Source organism: Podarcis liolepis, assembly GCF_965112155.1.
Source record: "Podarcis liolepis genome assembly, chromosome: 10".
Taxonomy (NCBI): domain Eukaryota; kingdom Metazoa; phylum Chordata; class Lepidosauria; order Squamata; family Lacertidae; genus Podarcis; species Podarcis liolepis.
The window spans coordinates 32,575,481-32,594,899 of record NC_139562.1 but is presented as its reverse complement, the minus strand read 5'-3'; the positions used below and the strand labels follow the sequence as shown (position 1 = coordinate 32,594,899).

The window sequence follows — 19,419 nt, the reverse complement described above, 5'->3', positions numbered from 1 at the left end:
CTCTTATATGTGTAAAGAGGGAAAGATTTACCATTATTCAATATGGAGGCAGGGTGGTTGGAGGTAAAGCTGATACATTTAAGTAATTTCGTTGTCCCCGAGAGGGGGCAATGACAATAAAGATATTATTATTATTATTATTATTATTATTATTATTATTATTATTATTATTATTAATTAGAGAAAAACTATTGCTGACATTTATCAATATTTTTAACCCCTTTTGGGTCTTTTTACTGAAATCATTCTGTTTTTGCTTCCATTAATCTACAGTATTGCCTTGCCCATTAATGAGAATTAAGAGAAACACATATGTGATTACCTTTAAAAGTAACATTCCGAAACTGGCTGTTGAAGCTAGTGGGAGTAATTGAATGGCTTGCAAGAGAAAGTTTTTTCAAGGCATGTCCGAAGAGCAAAACAGCATCCAAGTAGGCAACAGCAAAGTCATTTTTCATCTATAAGAGATAGTAAAAGGAGAGGGATTAAGCCACTGCCTCTCATATTGTTGGGCCCAATGTGTTCCTGAGTGAGTTGCTCAAAGATGGCCTCCTTCTTCCCATTCTGGTTTCCAGAGGCTTTGCCAGTCCCTTGGCTACAGCTTGTGGTTAGGAGAGAAGTTAATCACAAGTCCCAGTTTGGATGATGCGCTAAAGCAAACCAAACCTTGGCTTAGCTCAGCACAGGAGTAAAAAGGGCAGGGGAAGAACAAGGTGGCTGCAAGCTCCTCTCTGGGAACCTGCATGTTCCCACATGAATGTAGATGAGCATATTCTTAAACTGCTTCTGGCCTGACTGCACTGGCTGCCAATTAGTTTCTGGGCCCAATTCAAAGTGCGGGTTTTGATCTATGAAGTCTTAAAATGGCTCAGGATCGCTATACCTCAAGGACTGCCTCTGTCCATGTAAACTAACCCAGTCTCTGTGTTCATTATCTGAGGCCCTTCTTCATGTGCCTCCTCCACAAGAGGTCCGGAGGGTGGCAACACGAGAACACGCCTTTTCTGCAGTGGCTCCCTGTTTGTGGAATGTTCTCCCCAGGGAGGTTCGATTGGCGACTTCATTATACACCTTTAGGCGCCAAGCGAAAATGGTCCTCTTCAACCAAACCTTTGGTTCACTGACATCCAATGCCCTTTTAAATGTGCTGTGGGAGCAGTGATAATTGGTTTGTTTGTTTTTTTATATTTTATTATGTATTTTGTGTTTTAAAATATTTGTTATACAGTCGTACCTTGGTTCTCCAACAGAATGCATTCTAGGTGTCTGTTTGACTCCTGGAACCATTTGAAAACCAAGGCGCGGCTTTCAATTGACTGCAGGAGCATCCTGCAGCCAATTGGAAGCCGCACTGGACGTTTGGCTTCCAAAAATCGTTCAAAAACTGGAACACTCACTTCCAGGTTTTGATCATTCAGGAGCCAATTTGTTTGGGAGCCAAGGCATTTGAGATCCAAGGTACAACTGTATTTATATTTTTATAGTGTAATTTGATGTTGCAACCAATGCTACTTCTACTCCTACAGAGGGATGCCAACTGGAACGTGCTTATTTATTGAAGGGCTGCTCAGACACAGTCTTGCATATTCAAAATGCCTAAGTATTGGGCAGGCTGGGTGACTGTAGGAGTGGGGGCTTGCACAGATTCAGGATGTCTGGAACTGAAAGGAAAATTGGCAGGTTGACGTATTTGCTGAATATCACTGGCAACCCATTGCTTCACTGTTGCTTAGTTTACATAGTGAAAATCAGCATTCAACGATACTGGTCTGCTGCTGCTCCGTTTAACTTTGCCTTCAGACCCGTGGAACAATTCTGAAAGGGCTCTTTTTCCAGGGCTGTGCCGTAGGAGCACAACAGTAGTGAGCAAATAAATTATTATAAAATAAAATCACCCAAGGCGTTGCATCTGGAGTCCAAGGAATCCCACTACTGTTTGAAACTGCAGTGAAGTTTGATGGTTCCAGAGTCAGGACAAGGACATTCTTCATGTAACTGTATGAGGGAGCATCTTCATAGTACACATTGCTGAAAACAGAAAGCACAAGAGTCCCAAATGTAGTAAGAAGCAAAAGCATATAGTCAACCAAATGACAAATGAAGCAAATGTTGATTAAATAACTATTTTTCTTTTTTAAAAACAACAACAACCCTGATGGTTTAATATAGAGACAAGGCTATCCCATGTTTATTCAAGCTACACTAAACCAGGAAAGCAGAAGCCAAGATAGATCCCTTAACAGATGTGCCCCATGATCAGCAAGGATGTTGTGCGATGCCACAGATTGTGCTTGCTTACAACTTACCCTTAATGCACCCATACCTTGGTCTTTCAGACCCAAATCCAGATGAGTCTGTATTGCTGGAAGAATGCCTGTGTACATAGGTGTGTAGAACCAAACAGTGAAAATGTACCGAAAGACCTGTAAACACCAGCTTGGTAGTCAAGATGACCCTGGGACTAATTGGCTCGAGCTGTAAAATGGTATCATATATGCTTATCTGTTTGCTTTGAAGCTGTAGTTTTGGTTCAGTCAGCTACTCCCTTATCCGAGAGAGGGATGAAAGGTGGGAAGTGACCTCCAAGGCAGGGGTGAGTTACCATAATTGGGCTATTGTTGCCAGCTTTTGTAACTTGCTTTTTGTATAAGTAATGCTTAATGTATTAGCCCCCAACAGACAAAGCCATCTTAAGGTGTGGTAGCAAGGAATCCTGCATTGAGTTGCTGCGTGTAAGTCTCTTGCTATAGCTCCACAATAAAGCACTAGAACTGATCTCTCGGGGCATTTTGTGCATCTTTCTTTGGAATCCCTGCAACTGGGTCCTTTGGGGCATCTGTCTATCCTTTGCCTGGTCTGTATTTGGACCCGTGGGACAAGATCTAGCACATCTAGCTGGCAAGATGTGTTAAGGAGGGAGAAGATCAGAAGACCCCTCTGATGCAGTAGGACTGAGACTGACACTGCTGCCAATGACTTGGGGTGTGAGGTGTGTAGCCCTGTTTCCTAGCACTGTTGCAATTGCTGAGCACATTAATAAAAAATGTGAAAGCAAGTTTTGAATATCGCTCACCCATTTCGTAGATTTTTAAAATCAACAAGAAAAGTGCATGTTGGCAGCATACAGGTGGTGAATGTATTGATTTTGCGAAGGAATGGGTTGCTTATTTATATTTCAGTGCATTTGTATGATTGTTACCTTTTAAAAAGGACTCTCAAAGGGACTTGCCTAGAATATAAAGTTAGACAACCGAGCCTACACATTGCTTTTGTGCAATTTGAAGCAAAGTAGTGGTGTGCTAGAAGAGAGGCCTAACCTTTCCACCTATCACTATATTTTACCTCCAACACCATATACCTAGCCTATGTTATCACCACCAAAAACAAAGCTGTCTTGTAGCAAGTCTACTGGTGGAAATCTCAACATGGTAATGAATAAACATTTTTCTCTCCTTCAGTTTGCAGTTCCGAATCCAGAATAATAATAAAAATTGAACTCTTATGATCTCATCCAGCATTTTACAAGTTCTTCCCTTCCTAGAACCCCTTTGGTAGTAAATAGTGCTTAGCTTCACGGAAACGTAATCCAGCAGAAAGCTTTGATATTATAATCAAATTCCTTAATGATTTATACTTGTTAGGATCTTAGAACAATCTAAAGACATCTGAATGAATGGGCTTCAATTTGGAGGAAATGGAAAACAGATTTACTAAGCAAAACTTTCATAATTCCCTGCTGATATACACCTATTCATTATTGAAGACGTGCATTTCAATTATAACAAATTATGGAAATAAGTTAAAACAAAACTTAACAAGCAGCAGCAGTTTAAACGCTCACACACAGGCTTCTCTTCTAGACCTTATGGTGGCAAATTTAGAAGTCAATGAAGGGATTCTCCCTGCTTTGTCCCACTCCATTTCTAGCAGAATTGGAACCAGTGACGGAAAATCCTATTTATAAAATAATATTGTTTACAGGATTTATATAGGTCTTAGAGTAACCCCCATTCTTAATTGTAGTGCAAAATTTAGGTTGCACTGGCACAGGATTATTATTATTTAAATGAAAATATATACTCAGCACTCAATGTGACTCTTGAGGGGAAAACTTCCACATATAAAATGGCCTTTTTACTCATTAGATTCCAGCCCCACCCCCAATATTGTATCATTTTTACCTGTGAAGATCTATCAGGATGATAACTATGTCCTCATCCACCTCTGCTTTTCCTAGGAGTCTTTTAAGGTCACCTGGAGACCTACATGTGATGATCACTGCAAACAAGAGCATGATAGACAGAGAGTCAGCAGATAAGCCATTTTTATTCCTACTTTGAAAATACAGGATTTAGAACAGCGGAAGAGGTAAAACCATCAGAGCAGATCCTCATTGCAGGCATGTGGGTCCCAGAAAACTTCTGCAAGATCTAGAGATCAATAATGTAAATTGGATAACACAGCAATGTGATGATTATCAGGAGAGGAAGTAGCCTTCCAGTAGTTTACCATTTTGGCATTTAAAAGTTCTTCCCGAGAGCAAAGGAGAGAAGCAATAGGCTCATTTCCTGCGCTGGAGTGGGAAGGAGGAAGGACATACCGTATTTTTGCTCTATAAGCCTCACTTTTTCCCTCCTAAAAAGTAAGGGGAAATGTGTGTGCGTCTTATGGAGCGAAGGCAGGCTGCACAGCTATCCCAGAAGCCAGAACAGCAAGAGGGATTGCTGCTTTCACTGCGCAGTGATCCCTCTTGCTGTTCTGGCTTCTGGGATTCAGAATATTTGTTTTCTTGTTTTCCTCCTCCAAAAACTAGGTGCGTCTTATGGTCTGGTGCGTCCTATAGAGCGAAAATTACGTAGTTGCATAAAAATATAAAAAGAACATTGCTGGATCAGACTAATGGCCCATCCACACCTTTTGCTTGGCTCTTTCCAGACGCAGGTCTTCGCTTAAAAGCTCCGTGTCTGAGCGTGTGTGTGTCCCCCTCAACCTAGCCCTGGGATTGTTGCTTGCTCTGATTGAGCTTTAAAGAGCAGCTTTTCGCGGGGAAAGCCCCAAAGCAAAAATAAAGGGGGGGGGGAGAGATGGCACTTAGACACAGAGCTTTAAAGGGTGGACCATGTCTGTAAAGAGCAGAGGAAAGGTAAGTATGGATAAGGCCTACCATCTAGTCCAGCATACTCAGTGCTTTTTTCTGGGGGTACTCAAAGGTACATAGAACCAGCACCATTTTTCTGGGAGAAAAGCACTGGTTTAAAATGTGGTACTTACTGTAGCAACTTCATGTAAGTACTGGGACCCATTTTTTCTAGGAGAAAAGCACTGAGCATACTTACTTCAACAGTAGAAGATCAGATGGTTTCAGGAAGGCCCCAAGCGGGACACCGATAACAATCTTTCCCCCACTGTTTAAACCCATCCAATGACTGCCAGTATTCAGAGGTGTAGTACTACCTCTGATCCTGGAGGCAATAATATATGCCAAAACATGGCTTGTAGCTATTAAAGCCTTATCTTCCACGACTGCCTAATCTCCTTTAAAGCTAAGTTGATCACAGTCCCCATGTCTTCTGGAAACCAGTTGCATAGTTTCCACAGTGCACAGCTAAATAATCATAATGATGCTACATCTTCAGAAACAATCTATGCAAGAAGGTCTTTAGGAAAAGAGTCTTAAGACTTCTTCTGGAAAGCAGCACCCTGTTTGAGCCCAGTTTCAGCAGCAAAACAGACAAGTGTTCAGGAAACAGCAGCGGGGGAAATCTGTACAGCATAGAAATTCTCTCTCTCTCTCCCTCCTTCTTTCCTCTTCCATTAATAGAATTCGCCATTGATATTCAGATTATAAATACCCAGAAAGTGTATAACCAAATGGACTTCAGAGACAAAGTACTCTTATTTATTTATTTTGTCATTAATTCACTTTTCTCCCTTTTTCCCTGACGGGACTCAAGGCTGCATGTAGATAAAAATAAGAACCACAAAAAAGGGAAAAAATAAAAAAGAAGCAATTAAACTCTTATTTTCTCCTTACCATTACTTTTTCTTTTTGGATTATTCACAATCCTTTGTAGTTCTATTGAGCTCCTGAGGATCTCCCGGAATTTCATGTTTATAGAGAAATAGGTCACTGAAGCTTCCATAGCATTCATATACCTTGAAATTGGAATAGGAAATGAACATTGCAAATCAGCTTGTGGCAATGGCATAGATTTGGGCTAAAGGTTTGGTGTGAGGGCCTCTAAGAAGTAAGGTACCTCACACATATCAGTACTATTAGAACAATTAATATGTTGAACAAACCAATATATATTTATTCTGTAAGCATGGGTACATTTTTAAAAAATCTGCCATCCCCACTAGCCTAGCAGTCATTTACAGCAGGAGCAGGTTCATAGCTTGTGGGTACTTATGGATCACTTAGCCTTGGAAGTGCTGAACGCTTTCCATCAGTTTCATTTGGTGGCCCAGCTGTGCCTTTATCTTGACAGGGATAGCATAATTTCTGTTGTCTAAGCTCTGGTAGCCTTTAGGTTGGACTATTGCAATATGTTATATGTCGGGCTGTCTTTGAAGGCAATTTGGAAACTGCTGTTGGTGCAGAATTCAGAAACCAAATTGTTGAACATAGCATCATAGAATTGTAGAGCTAGAAGGGACCCTAAGGGTCATTTAGTCCAACCCCTGCAATGCAGGAATGTCAACTAAAGCATTAACCTCTGGTTAGAAACCTCCAAGGAAGGACTGTCCACTACCTTCCAAGGAAATCTAACTGTCTAACAGCTCTTACTTTCAGAAAGTTTCTCCTGATGTTTAGTCATAATCTTGTAACTTGAATCCATTGGTTTGGGTCCTTACCCCATCCCCAAGCAAGAGTAAACAAGCTCACTCCATCTTTATGTTTCTACACAAATACCGTATTTTTCGTCCCATAGGATGCTCCTTCCCATAGGACGCACCTAGTTTTTTTGGGGGGAAATAAAGGGGGGAGAAAATTCCTTTATTTCCCCCCCCCAAAACCAGGTCGGGGAAACCAAACCAGGTCGGGGAACAGTGGGATGACGGCGCTGCACCTCCCCGCTGTCCCCCGAGCTTGTGGGGCTGGCCGATGTCTGCCTGGCGCGTGGGGCACTCTGCTTCAGGGCGCTATGTGCGCCGGGCGGCAGGCTGCTATCCACAGCCTAGGGAGCCCTGCGGGAACTCCCATGGGCTCCCCAGGCTTGCTGATAGCTTCCTGAAGCCTGGAGAGCGAGAGGGGTCAGTGTGCACCGACCCCTCTCGCTCTCCAAGCTTCAGCGAAAGCCTGTATTCGCTCCATAGGACGCACACAGATTTCCCCTTCATTTTTGGAGGGGGAAAAGTGCGTCCTATAGGGCGAAAAATATGGTAATTTAGAAACATTAACCACTTTGCAACCTAAGTTTTACTGCCTGTATTTTCTTACTGCTATATAAAAAGCACATGAATCCGACTCTTGAAGAGTTTGTAAGTACAGTGGTACCTCGGATTACAGACGCTTCAGGTTACACACTCTGCTAACCCGAAAGTAGTACATCGGGTTAAGAACTTTGCTTCAGGATGAGAACAGAAATTGTGCAGCGGTGGCGCAGCAGCAGCAGGAGGCCCCATTAGCTAAAGTGGTACCTCAGGTTAAGAATGATTTCAGGTTAAGAATGGACCTCCGGAACAAATTAAGTACTTAACCTGAGGTACCACTGTAAATCATTTTTAACTTACCAAATGTGTGGTCTCTTTCTATGCTAAGGAAAGCGGGAACTTTGGAAGCAGCTTAAAAGTGAATATTTTAAAGCTCTTACATTTCCACACTTTACTTTGCTGTATATTTTGTGATTTTAAATCTCTGCTGGGGTTCTCTCGCCAAAGTACCTGCCCCAAACCTGGATCTTAGGCATCCAGGGAATTATCTTTTTAATACTATACCCTAATTCCTCCCCCAAACAACACTTACTTTCAAGGGGTGGTGTGTGTGTGTGATAATAATTCTGGAACACTGAATTTTGGTTCAAACAGCATAGAAGACTCTGCCAAGCAGGAAATGGCATAGCCAATTCCCATTGCAAGTAGTCAACAATACCATCAATATATGATTTAAGTCTTTTATGTAAAAACAGAAAGTGTTTGAAAAATAATTGAAACATTGGTTATACTGGGAAAGTTCCCTACCAGAAGCAATCTTCAGTGTCATTGTCTTCCTTATAGACGTAAGTAGTTTCCCATGTGACACTTTTGAATGGCAACGTGGAATTCTTCCAGAAATCAACCAAGAAGTAGTTCAACTTCCTGGCTGGAGTCAACAGCCTTGTTAACTTTTCTTGGTAATCACAAGTCAACCCAAAACTCCCTGCAGAGATCAGAGGTGGGACCAACTCCGTCTCTAATCTACAAAAGAAAAGTTTTTCATTTTTATTTATGATTTTAAATTATATACATTTCAATAGTTTTACAATCATTCTAACATTTCAAAACTGGACTTCCTCTTCTTTATGCAGTTCCTTAAATTTATTTTTTGTATTTCCTGCATATTCTAAATTAACTTAACTTCTTTTATTCATCTACTTTAAATATACGCTCTTATGAAACTGCAGGTTATTACAATAATCCTGCCAGTGTCCTTATCTGTTTCCAGTTTGTTTGTAAATATTCAATAAACCATTTCAATTCTTTTGTAAAAAGTTTATTATTTTGATTTCTTATTTTTCCAGTAATTTTCACCATTTCTGCACATTCCATTAGTTTTTGTATCCGGTCTTCTTTCATCAAGAGTTCTTCTTTCCATTTTTGGGCAAATAACATTCTTGCCACTGTAGTTGCATACATGAATATATTTATATACAGTTTAGGTAGTTCTACCTCTATAATTCCCAAAAGGAAAGCTTCTGGTTTTTTTACAAATGTTATTTTAAACATCCTTTTCAATTCATTACATATCATTTCCCAGTAAGCCTTACTACAAAACCACCACACATGAAGAAAAGCAAATAATTCCAGTATGGCTGCTACATTGATAGATGCTTTATCAATATGGGCCATATTTCCAATCCTTTCTTCTTTTGTTTTTCTGCAATAATCTTTATTAAATTTGTTAAACAATACATTTATTCCACTCATTATTCAAAACATAATAAGTACATAAAGAAAAATCAGAATACCTCCACTTTAAATAGCATTACAACCATATGTCTTTAAAGTTGACTTCCCCTCCACCTCACTACAGGTCCTTACATCTTCTTTTTCTTTTAAACTGTGTCCTTTTTCACATTTTCGTTCATTGCTCTTACATAACATACTTTATCTATCTGTTGTTTAATTTGCGAAAATTAATCAAAGCATATTAAGGATTTTGTTTGGGAGCAATGTTTTTCTAAATATACTCTATTCGACTCCCACTCACTGTTAAACTTTTGATTTGTTTGGTTTCTGATTACCTGTCATCTTTGCTAATTCTAAGTATTCACATAGTTTGGTTTCTTCTTTTGTTTGCCTTGATTTCAAAATAAATATGAAGCCAAAAAGTTATGAGTATTATACTACAAATTCTCACAAAAAAACTGGGCAGATGGCTCTGAATAGTTAATACCTCTGTGTGTGAGAACAAACATAAAGGAAACATGCTCCACAGCGTCAGTCCCATCGCTTTGAACCCAGATGTCATCCTATGAAGAATATGCACTAATTAAACCATTAAGAGTGCTCAGTTCTTCTTTCTAAATGGTGCTGATAAAGAGGATTGATGCAAGACTTGCATTTCATTTCCTCCTTCATGCTTTAAAATGGGCAGGGAACCGTTTTTTCTCACCACATTCCTTCTAGGGGAATCTGTTGAGAGTCACATGTTGGCACTAAGTAGGGCAAGAGCCAAAGTGGCCAGGGCACCCCTTTTTTCACAAGTGTTTGCTAGGCTCTTAAGCAGACATCACATTTATTCAGTATTTAGCCTTATTTGAATAGAACACTTCAGCTGATACTTACGAGACCATCTGAAATGTGGCAAAGGTGCACGTTGGGCCTAGAATAGTACACCCAAGTTTTTTATCAGCCTGAAATAGAAAAGACCGACATGAGGCGAGGGGTGGATAAAGTTTAATGGACAATCATGCAGATGCAAAGTAATACTGTGGTAATGGAGCAAATGGCTGGAAGATACTAAGACATTGCAGTACTGTAATAAAAACAAGATGAGTGTTGGATAACAGAGCCTACAAATGGAGATTAAAAAGTAAGAGAGACGTTATGGCCTCTACAGGGGCATGAATTAAAACTATGTACAGTAGGTGTCTGTCTAAGGAATAACTGTGCCCTTTAAGTACAGTGGTACCTCAGGTTACATACGCTTCAAGTTACACTCTCTGGTAACCCAGAAATAGTGTTTCAGGTTAAGAACTTTGCTTCAGGATGAGAACAGAAATCGTGCTCCGGCGGCGCGGCGGCAGCAGGAGGCCCCATTAGCTAAAGTGGTGCTTCAGGTTAAGAACAGTTTCAGGTTAAGTACAGACCTCCGGAACAAATTAAGTACTTAACCTGAGGTACCACTGTATTAAAATGGTAGCACAAGCAGATTTACAGTGAAGCACACTGATAGATAACTGGAAGGGAATGTAACAGTTTTTAAATCATGGATTATGATGAGATTTTTAAAACATGTACGTCAAGCCAGTGCTTGATGTATTTGGTTTCTAGCCAGCACTTGCTCTTTATTTGGTGAGGAACTCCTGGTTTATGGGAGCAACTAGGCCCACCAGGACTCCCCATTTGCCCCACTAGGCCCCACTAGGCCATTGTGGCTAAGCTACACCCAGATGCCCCACACCTGACATAGAATCATAGAATCATAGAGTTGGAAGAGACCACAAGGGCCATCGAGTCCAACCCCCTGCCAAGCAGGAAACACCATCAGAGCACTCCTGACATATGGTTGTCAAGCCTCTGCTTAAAGACCTCCAAAGTAGGAGACTCCACCACACTCCTTGGCAGCAAATTCCACTGTCGAACAGCTCTTACTGTCAGGAAGTTCTTCCTAATGTTTAGGTGGAATCTTCTTTCTTGTAGTTTGGATCCATTGCTCCGTGTCCGCTTCTCTGGAGCAGCAGAAAACAACCTTTCTCCCTCCTCTATGTGACATCCTTTTATATATTTGAACATAGCTATCATATCACCCCTTAACCTCCTCTTCTCCAGGCTAAACATGCCCAGCTCCCTTAGCCGTTCCTCATAAGGCATCGTTTCCAGGCCTTTGACCATTTTGGTTGCCCTCCTCTGGACACGTTCCAGTTTGTCAGTGTCCTTCTTGAACTGTGGTGCCCAGAACTGGACACAGTACTCCAGGTGAGGTCTGACCAGAGCAGAATACAGTGGCACTATTACTTCCCTTGATCTAGATGCTATACTCCTATTGATGCAGCCCAGAATTGCATTGGCTTTTTTAGCTGCCGCGTCACACTGTTGGCTCATGTCAAGTTTGTGGTCAACCAAGACTCCTAGATCCTTTTCACATGTACTGCTCTCAAGTCAGGTGTCACCCATCTTGCTTGGTGTCACCCATAATGCCTGATGTCAGGGGTTTGGAAGGTAAAGACACAGGTCCGTGCCAAAAGCGAGGTTTGAGAATTGCATGGGCAGAGGAGAATGCTTCCCCTGATATCAGTGTTATGTTATGTGACTGACAGGTGGGTGGTCCTGCCCACTGCTAAAGTTGACATGCAAGTGGAAGGGGAGCTAAGGACTTGGCCCACCGGCTGCATCCAGTTCCCCACTCCTGACCTAAAAGGATGATTCCTACGTATGCGCCTTAATACTCACATAGATCTGCTTGATGAATTCCACACCTTCACATGTGCTGGTGCGGCAGCCATTGGAGACGTACAGCGACGTGTCGATGCCATCAAATGCGGCACTGACATTCACATTCATGTTGTTTGCTGTAACACGAAATGCAGGAGTGTTAGGTATTGAAACTATATGATGTTTTTGTAAGAACAAATGTCATGATGCTGCAGTCTGCTGCAGCATGAGTACAGAACAGTCAGTGGCACAGGCAGGAAGGCGAGTAAGTAAGTTATTGAGGGGTGTTTGTGGTGGGCAGCCCAGGCGTGCTGCAGAGGAATAGTTAGGACAGTTTGTTAAGACATAGGTGGTAGCTGGGTGGTAAGTGGGTGGCAGGTGAGCAATGCAAGCAGGAGGCACCCCCAAGTTTAATAATATAAAAATATTGATTTAAAACATACTTTTAAAAATAAAGTATGATTCCAATTCATAATTTTATTTGACAACTTTTTGGCTGTTTCGATTTTATTGATTTACAGATGATGAACTTGTGAATCTTGTAAACCAAGTTGTAATGAGCAGAGTGTAAATAAGTAGATAAATAATAAAGAGATGATAATTATCTGACTAGGCATTGATTGTAGGGCTGCCTGATCAAGTATGTAAATTTTCTCTTTAATAGTAATAATAATAATAATAATAATAATAATAATAATAATAATAATAATAATAATTTATTAAATATACCCATAGATCTCAGGGCGCTTCACAACATAAAATCACAATATTAAAAACACGAAAGCATTTCCTTAAGAGAAATGTTAATGGAATAGCAGACTTTAAACAATCTCCACTAGTTTTGTCATGTGGAAGGCAAATTGGCCACTGTGCACTTCTTATGACATTCATTCCGTGAAGTAGGATCATAACCTCTGTTTGCTTGTATTGATGGGTAGTGACGTTTGTTTCAGTTGCAGATAGGGAAGTGTCTTTCATGTAACTAAAAACAGTTTTAAAATAGACACTCATGGAACAGTGGGGTGGGGGATTTTCCCTGGAAAGGAAGTAGCTCAGGTTTGTCACATTTTTAAGGAACACATAAGCACTCAATTAGTATAGTAGTGAATCATCATCATCATCATCATTTTATTTTTTTATCCCACCTTTCCATAGTTAAAACCATCCTCAAGGCAGCTTACAACTTGAAAATATTTACGGTACATAATGGCAACCATAACCAAAGTAATCATAACCATCAACCACCTTTCTGCGAAGACCCAAAAGACAATAAAACAGCTGTGACTACCGCATGGTTCACGTGGTGAAAGACGGATAATACGTGAGCAGCAGTGCTAGGCAGAAAGGAAGACAGCCTGTGGAAGCATTCTTTTGTATAGACTCAGGGCCTGACATTTGACCCTCAAAAGATACTGAAATGCTCTTACCTTTCAGGTCATCTTTCACCAGTTCCATGCCCCACTCCACAGCTGGTTCTATTTCTCCTGCACTCACTGGAAGCATAGAGTCATTCATGAGCATTACATTGATCATGTAGCCACCTTTGTCACATCTGATCACACCACCAGCATGCCACAGAAGCTGGGTCAAGAAGAGCAGTCCCCCCAAAATCTGACCCACTTTTTGTTCTATCATGATGCTTCGTAGTCCATGCCAGCGTTGCTTCTTGCACGTACTGCACGCTTGTTATTTTAAAGCGAGGATATTTGCTCTGTGCCCACCACTTGGCCAAGTTTTTCTTCTCTCAAATACGTTCTTCCGTTCCCTTTCTTAGCTCCCTTTCCACCCGCACCTGCCCGGCTGGTACTTCTGCTTGCAAGCATATAAGAGCAGCAAAACTTGTGAAATGCGAAGGGGCCAAAGGTTGGTTGTTCATGTTTGCCATTGAGAACATTAGAGCTATAAAACCGAGGCATTAGTCACCGTGAGATAAAGACACAACATGATGGGTAAGGGGAAGAGGAGGGGCTAAGAAGATAATGGAAGAAAACCAGTTAAAATGGAAATAAAATTAAAAGACCATTAATGCAGAAGGATAAATCAGATGGCTGCTTCTTATTTGTTTTGCTTTTCCAAGTAACTCGTGGTAGCTGTAAAATGAGAGGCAAAAAGGAAGTTCCCGTGTGCACTAAATAAACACTGTGCTTTACTTCGAGTTTTTAGTTTCATTTTTTGTGTTTGACCTGCTGCTAACAAGAAGTGTCTGGCTGTATCATTCTCCATATGTGTACACACACACACACACATATTCATAGGATGGCATTTCCAAAGAACCAATCAATTAAAAATGCCCATGACCAATCTACTATTGATCCATTTGTCAAAATTCAGATAAATTAACTCAAATGTATGGATTATAAATGAATGCAGGTTCTCAACCTCTCCCCACTGCCTTCAGAGAAAGAATTAGTGTCATGATTAATACCAGCAGCTGTATTTATATTTGAAGTGATGGAGTTGCTCACAAATTAGATATGGTAAAAACAAACACCAAATGGAACAGAACATTCCTAGAGCAACTCCAATATATTGTGCTACCCTAAGCAACTGTACAACATGATCTAAGTAGGATTCCTTGCAGGCCTGGTCCACTCGAGGCAAGGTGAGGTGACTGCCTCAGGTGGCAGGATCCACAGGGGCGGCAGATCCCAATACAGATCTTTAATCCCCCTTTATTCCTGATACCAATCTTCACTCCCAATTTTTTTCTCTGGCAATGAGGAGAGCACAATTTTGTGGTTCACCTTAGGTACCAAAATGACTTGGGCCAGCCCCAATCCCTTGAAATGTATAAGGGGTGTGTGATCTCTTCACCTAAGTCCTTTGGGGGTGAGGAGGGGGAGCGCTGTGCGGATTTGACAATTATGAAATAGTTGCTTCAGTTAGTTGCATTATGTTTTAAAGGTAGCAGATTAATTTATGGTGAAATAATTGATATTGTGGTTTGTACTCTGTGACCTACCCTGGGATCAGAAACTGACAAAGGGTGGGAGACCAATTTAAATAAATAAATATGTTGGGAAGCACTTTTCAAATCCTGTCTTATCGTCAGCCTTGAAAATACTGGTTCTTCTCCTGTTACCACAAAAAAGTGTTTGCTTGGCTTATTTGTGCCTTTAAGATGATCCTGATTATACTCAAATGCACTTTCAGGACATGGATTATTTCCTTTTTAGAAACCTGTATGAGAATGTTCACAGATCAGAGGAATGGGAGGATGAAAGAAGAAACACCACATTAGCAGTTCTGAAGCAGAAGAAGGTAAAGAAAGAGAAATAATGACAGCCCCTATATCATTGCATGAAGTTATAAATGTGTTACTAGGAACTCTTGCCTTTAGCTATGACTGAGAAAGCTAATCAGGCTGAAAGATGGAATGCTAGAAAATATGTAATGCAATGTCTGTATAAGAAACTATCATCTCCAACTGAAGCTGCAAACATTACATACTCTATAGTAGGACAACTGTTCAAATACTTCAGCATTTTCACTGCTGCCCCACACAGACCATGTCCGTATGTCATACTAAACAATGGTTTAGCAAGATGTGATCCACAGTGAGTATTACCGGTAGGTTTATGTGCTTCTCTTCCTTTTCCCCCTCCCGTATAGCTAAGATGAATAGTTTGGGAGCTCCGTCAACCACAGTTTGCCATGTCATCTAGTTTGGCAAACTTTCAATACTAATTATGGGTAATGTCCAGTGCTTTTTTTCTGGGGGTATGTAGGGGTATGCATACCCCTAAACATTTTGTAAATCTTTGTACTTTTGTCCATTTACTGTATTTATTTTCCCTGATTTGAACTATAAAATGGTGGTTTACTTGAGTCAAAATAAGAGTACCCCTAAATATTTTTTTAGGAAAAAAAGCACTGGTAATGTCAATCAGCCAGCTTCTATAACCCCATTTTGAAATGGGCTTGTTTGAAAGTGATGATAGCTTTAATCACAATTTGTTGAACCAGATGACACTATGAAATGAGCCAAAGTTTGGGAAAGCAAAAGCAAGCTTTTTAACTTCTCTTTCTGGCTGTGTGTGTTTGGGGGTGTGGGATGGACTGTGACCCTGAGGCTTGCTGAGGTTTGTTCTTGCTAAATTTACTTTTAATTGATCAATCCGCCGTGACTCAGATATTTATTTCCTGGTTAGTTATAGACATCCAAATTCAGAAATCTTCACTGTATATCTGAAATTAGCATTTACTGTACATAACGTTACACTTTCCTAAACTGAACATCACCTTCTCTTGAGACCTATTAAGTTCAAAAACAGAATGTCTCAACCAGTCATCTACTCAAATTTAAAGAAAAAACACTTATTAAAAGTGCATTAAAACAAAAAACCTGTTAATATGTTGTATACACACTCATATTTCATATTCCAAACATTCATAGATTGTTAGAATGATTGCACCATTAAGTTGTCTTTGAAAATAGGAACATGAACTCTAAGATTACCCACAGTTCCCTTGAGCAAACAATATACTGTAGCGTTTATAACTGTCAGAGATTATTTTTGAACAAACAGGAAATTAAACACCTATTGTGCAAACAATCTGAGTATTCAACATGCAGCAATTCAAACTGTTTTCCCATGATGTAGTTCATGACATAAACTTCATAAAGGGAATTTATTAAAGTACTGTCTAGATCTACCCCATACAAATGCAAAGGCCAAATTACAAATTTTAAAATATTCAATACTATTGAGGGATAAATGACAATCAGACCAGTATTCATTTCCTCACATGTAAGGCCTAACTTATATTACAAGCAAAACAATTACAGAATATTGTGGCACTTTAAAGACTTATAAATTTATTTTTGCACATGGGGCTGTACTCAAACTTTGTTTTAAACTGCCACTTTCCCTCCCTCAGTGTTACCCCCGGCTTACTCTACTCAAATATCTGCTGTTGTTTCAAATCACCACTTCCCCCTCTCTGTTTTCTTTATTCAAATCTGTACTCTATTGTTCAAAACCAGTTTAAATTCAGCCTTCTCTTTTGCTCCCCTGCTGTGCACCCTTGCAAATCCAGGATTGTGATGAGGCAAATCCTCCAATGGGGATTGCACTCTAACTTCATGCAAATTCAGGATTCTGATGCTGCACTACAAATCCTCCAATGGGGGCTGAATTATGACAGCCTTACTTTTTAAGTATAAAGGAAGGTAATCATTCATGGACTCCTGAACTATGAAGGCTCAGGGCCTGGGGTAAACCTCACTATACGTCCCCTGCCTTCATATTATCCCTGCCTCTGCTGCTGCAACTCCTCTTCATGGAGATGCTGTTAGCAGCCCCTTCTATTCTTGCCACTTTAATGGGGGGTGGCCTCTCCCTCAGTTTAAGGGTTGTATTCAATCCCAGTCCTACTCAGAGCAGACCCATTGAAATTAATGGCCATGACTACTTTTTATTTATTTATAAAACTTCTGCAACTTCTGACCAGCCTTGCCTTGCTTTACCTCCAGTTAGGTACTGTGGGATCCAGGATCAGAATAGAACACAATATTGGGAAACAATGAAGCTTTGGATCTGGCAGCTCCAAGGCTGCCCCAGCATTCCCCATTTGGGCCTCTCTCCAGCCAGAACTCCAGTGGCAAAATACAAGATCACACTCCCGCTCTCCCATCCCTGTCCCTTTTCACTTGTATGCTGTGTTTTTTAAGTTCTAAGTTTGTGCACTGGGACTCTTTAGTTTCAATTTATTGTACATATGCCATTCTGGGAGCCTTTTTGGCTGAAAAGTAGTGCACAAATACTCTAAATACGGTAAATAATCTCTTCCTCTTTGGCCTACAGCAACTTAAGAGCATTACCCTAAGGGAGAGAAATTACTGTTTTGTCTTTTGTTATGTCTTTTACTACTGCAAGAAATATTTGTTCACTACTTTTACTTTTTATTTGTGTTCATTTACACTACTGTACATGCAACAGCCACCAGGGGTGTCCATCTTCCAAAAGCACACTGTTTTTCAAAAAGCATTTAGGTGTCTCTAACACTGCCTTTTTGAGCCTTTCTTTATATTTTAATATAAACCTTTAAAATAAATATTCACTAGACCCTTTTGTAGCTCTTAACGTGTAATAAACCAAGTCACTGAAAAACATTGCAAGTGGTATAAACAAGTTCATTAATCACTCAAAGTACACAATCTTTGAGATAATGCAGGTAACGGATATACTGCTGATAGTATGAATTGTGGCATAATGCCACAGTTCAATACCCCCCTCCTCTGAAATCACTATTTGCTTTTTATAAGCAAGCATTTTTAATAGGACTGCCTTGTTTATCAGTTTGGTGATAATTTTTACTTTATGTATTTCTTTGTGTTCTAAATTCCTGTTGCATCTTCTTTATCTAATATTTTATCTAATCTGAGAGCTACTATAGCAGCTAAGAAAATGGCATGGGAACCAGGAAGTTCCTGTTTTAAATGTTGCCTCGGCTATAAATTTACTTGGTGGTCTTAGTCAAACCAAACTTTCAGCTGCATTCACATATCTGCACCATATGGATAAAAACACTCAACTACTGTACACAGTTCTTGCAAGGATGAATAGTCACTTTGGTCATGTGAGGGAGTTTAGGCTGAGAATTAGGGCCTGTCCACACCTCTGCTTGTCTCATGCCTAGAAAGCATGGGTCCAAGTAGTTTTCCGCTTGCCCTGCTTGTTTCCCAAGGAAACCCCACTTTTTAGCTCTAAATCAGAGCAAACGTCAATTCAGAGAAAACCCGAATTTCCATTTGTTCCGATTGAGTGCTAGAGCGGTTTTCCTTGGGGTGGGGTGGAGGGTTGCTGCAGGACATGATGTGAAGAAGCCCTGAGTGGCTGGGCAAATGTCACCCAATCAACTTCATGGCTGAGTGGGGATTTGAATATGTTTCCTTACTCCTCATCCAAAACTCTGACCTCTATACCACACTATGTAAATACTAAATATTATCAGGTTATATGTCATAAAAGTAGATTTGATACAGGTGGAAGCTTGCAGTAGTAAATATATTTACGCTTTGTTCTGCGTATCAGCATTCAGTGCTGTGGTATTTTGTGAAAGAATCCCCACATTTAATCTTCAAAAATAGAAATAAGAAACCTCTATCTGTGATTAACTTGTGCATGAAAACACTGATCCCCAACCTCTCTAAGCTACTTCTCTCCCACTAAGCAGACCACTATCCATTATGTTTTCCCTAGTGGCAGGAAATACATTGATCTGGTTGCAAGTAAAAAATATTCTTGTGGGTTTGCTGTATGATCACTGTGAATGTGTCTATTGCTATTACTTTGCCTTAAACTTTAAGGCTTCAAGTAATGTCTAGTCAGGAGCCTAGGATTTGACATTAGAATATTGGTGTATTTGAATTACTATAATGAATGAGCTATTCATCTATAGAGCTGGAGTCCGCAACAAATACTTGGCAGGTTGACAGTTTTTAAGATACAGACAGAATGAGGTATCTTTATGTCTCCAGCATTCTCTCATCCAAATGAAACTAAACCTCAGTAGCAATGGTCCTGGAACTTCTCGTTGCTCCCTGCAACACGAGAGGAGTGTGTAAGAATATATAGGTAAAACATTTGCAGAAAGCGCAGAATGGTATCAAGATCT

General features: G+C 40.3%; 1 protein-coding gene and 1 long non-coding RNA gene across 3 annotated transcripts in view; one reads left to right on the top strand and one right to left on the bottom strand.

Moving 5' to 3' along the window:
* Window positions 1–14,508, bottom strand: part of GUCY2C (guanylate cyclase 2C) — a 53,511-nt gene extending 39,003 nt beyond the window's left edge. Inside the window, exons 1-8 of one of the 2 annotated variants that reach the window (XM_083462751.1) lie at window positions 13,227–14,508; window positions 11,818–11,936; window positions 9,991–10,058; window positions 8,185–8,400; window positions 6,035–6,156; window positions 4,182–4,278; window positions 1,896–2,028; window positions 323–458 (exon numbers count right to left, since the gene is read on the bottom strand). In XM_083462751.1, the coding sequence (XP_083318877.1) occupies window positions 323–458; window positions 1,896–2,028; window positions 4,182–4,278; window positions 6,035–6,156; window positions 8,185–8,400; window positions 9,991–10,058; window positions 11,818–11,936; window positions 13,227–13,434 (1,099 nt within the window). In that variant the 5' untranslated portion in view covers window positions 13,435–14,508. The remainder of the gene's footprint in view (window positions 1–322; window positions 459–1,895; window positions 2,029–4,181; window positions 4,279–6,034; window positions 6,157–8,184; window positions 8,401–9,990; window positions 10,059–11,817; window positions 11,937–13,226) is intronic. The other variant, XM_083462750.1, reaches the window with a different exon arrangement.
* On the top strand, window positions 10,067–18,455 carry LOC310687582. Its single transcript, XR_014516482.1, has 3 exons — window positions 10,067–10,237; window positions 14,976–15,356; window positions 17,276–18,455. It is a non-coding gene; the product is annotated as an uncharacterized lncRNA (long non-coding RNA).
* The last annotated feature ends 964 nt before the right edge of the window (window positions 18,456–19,419 follow it).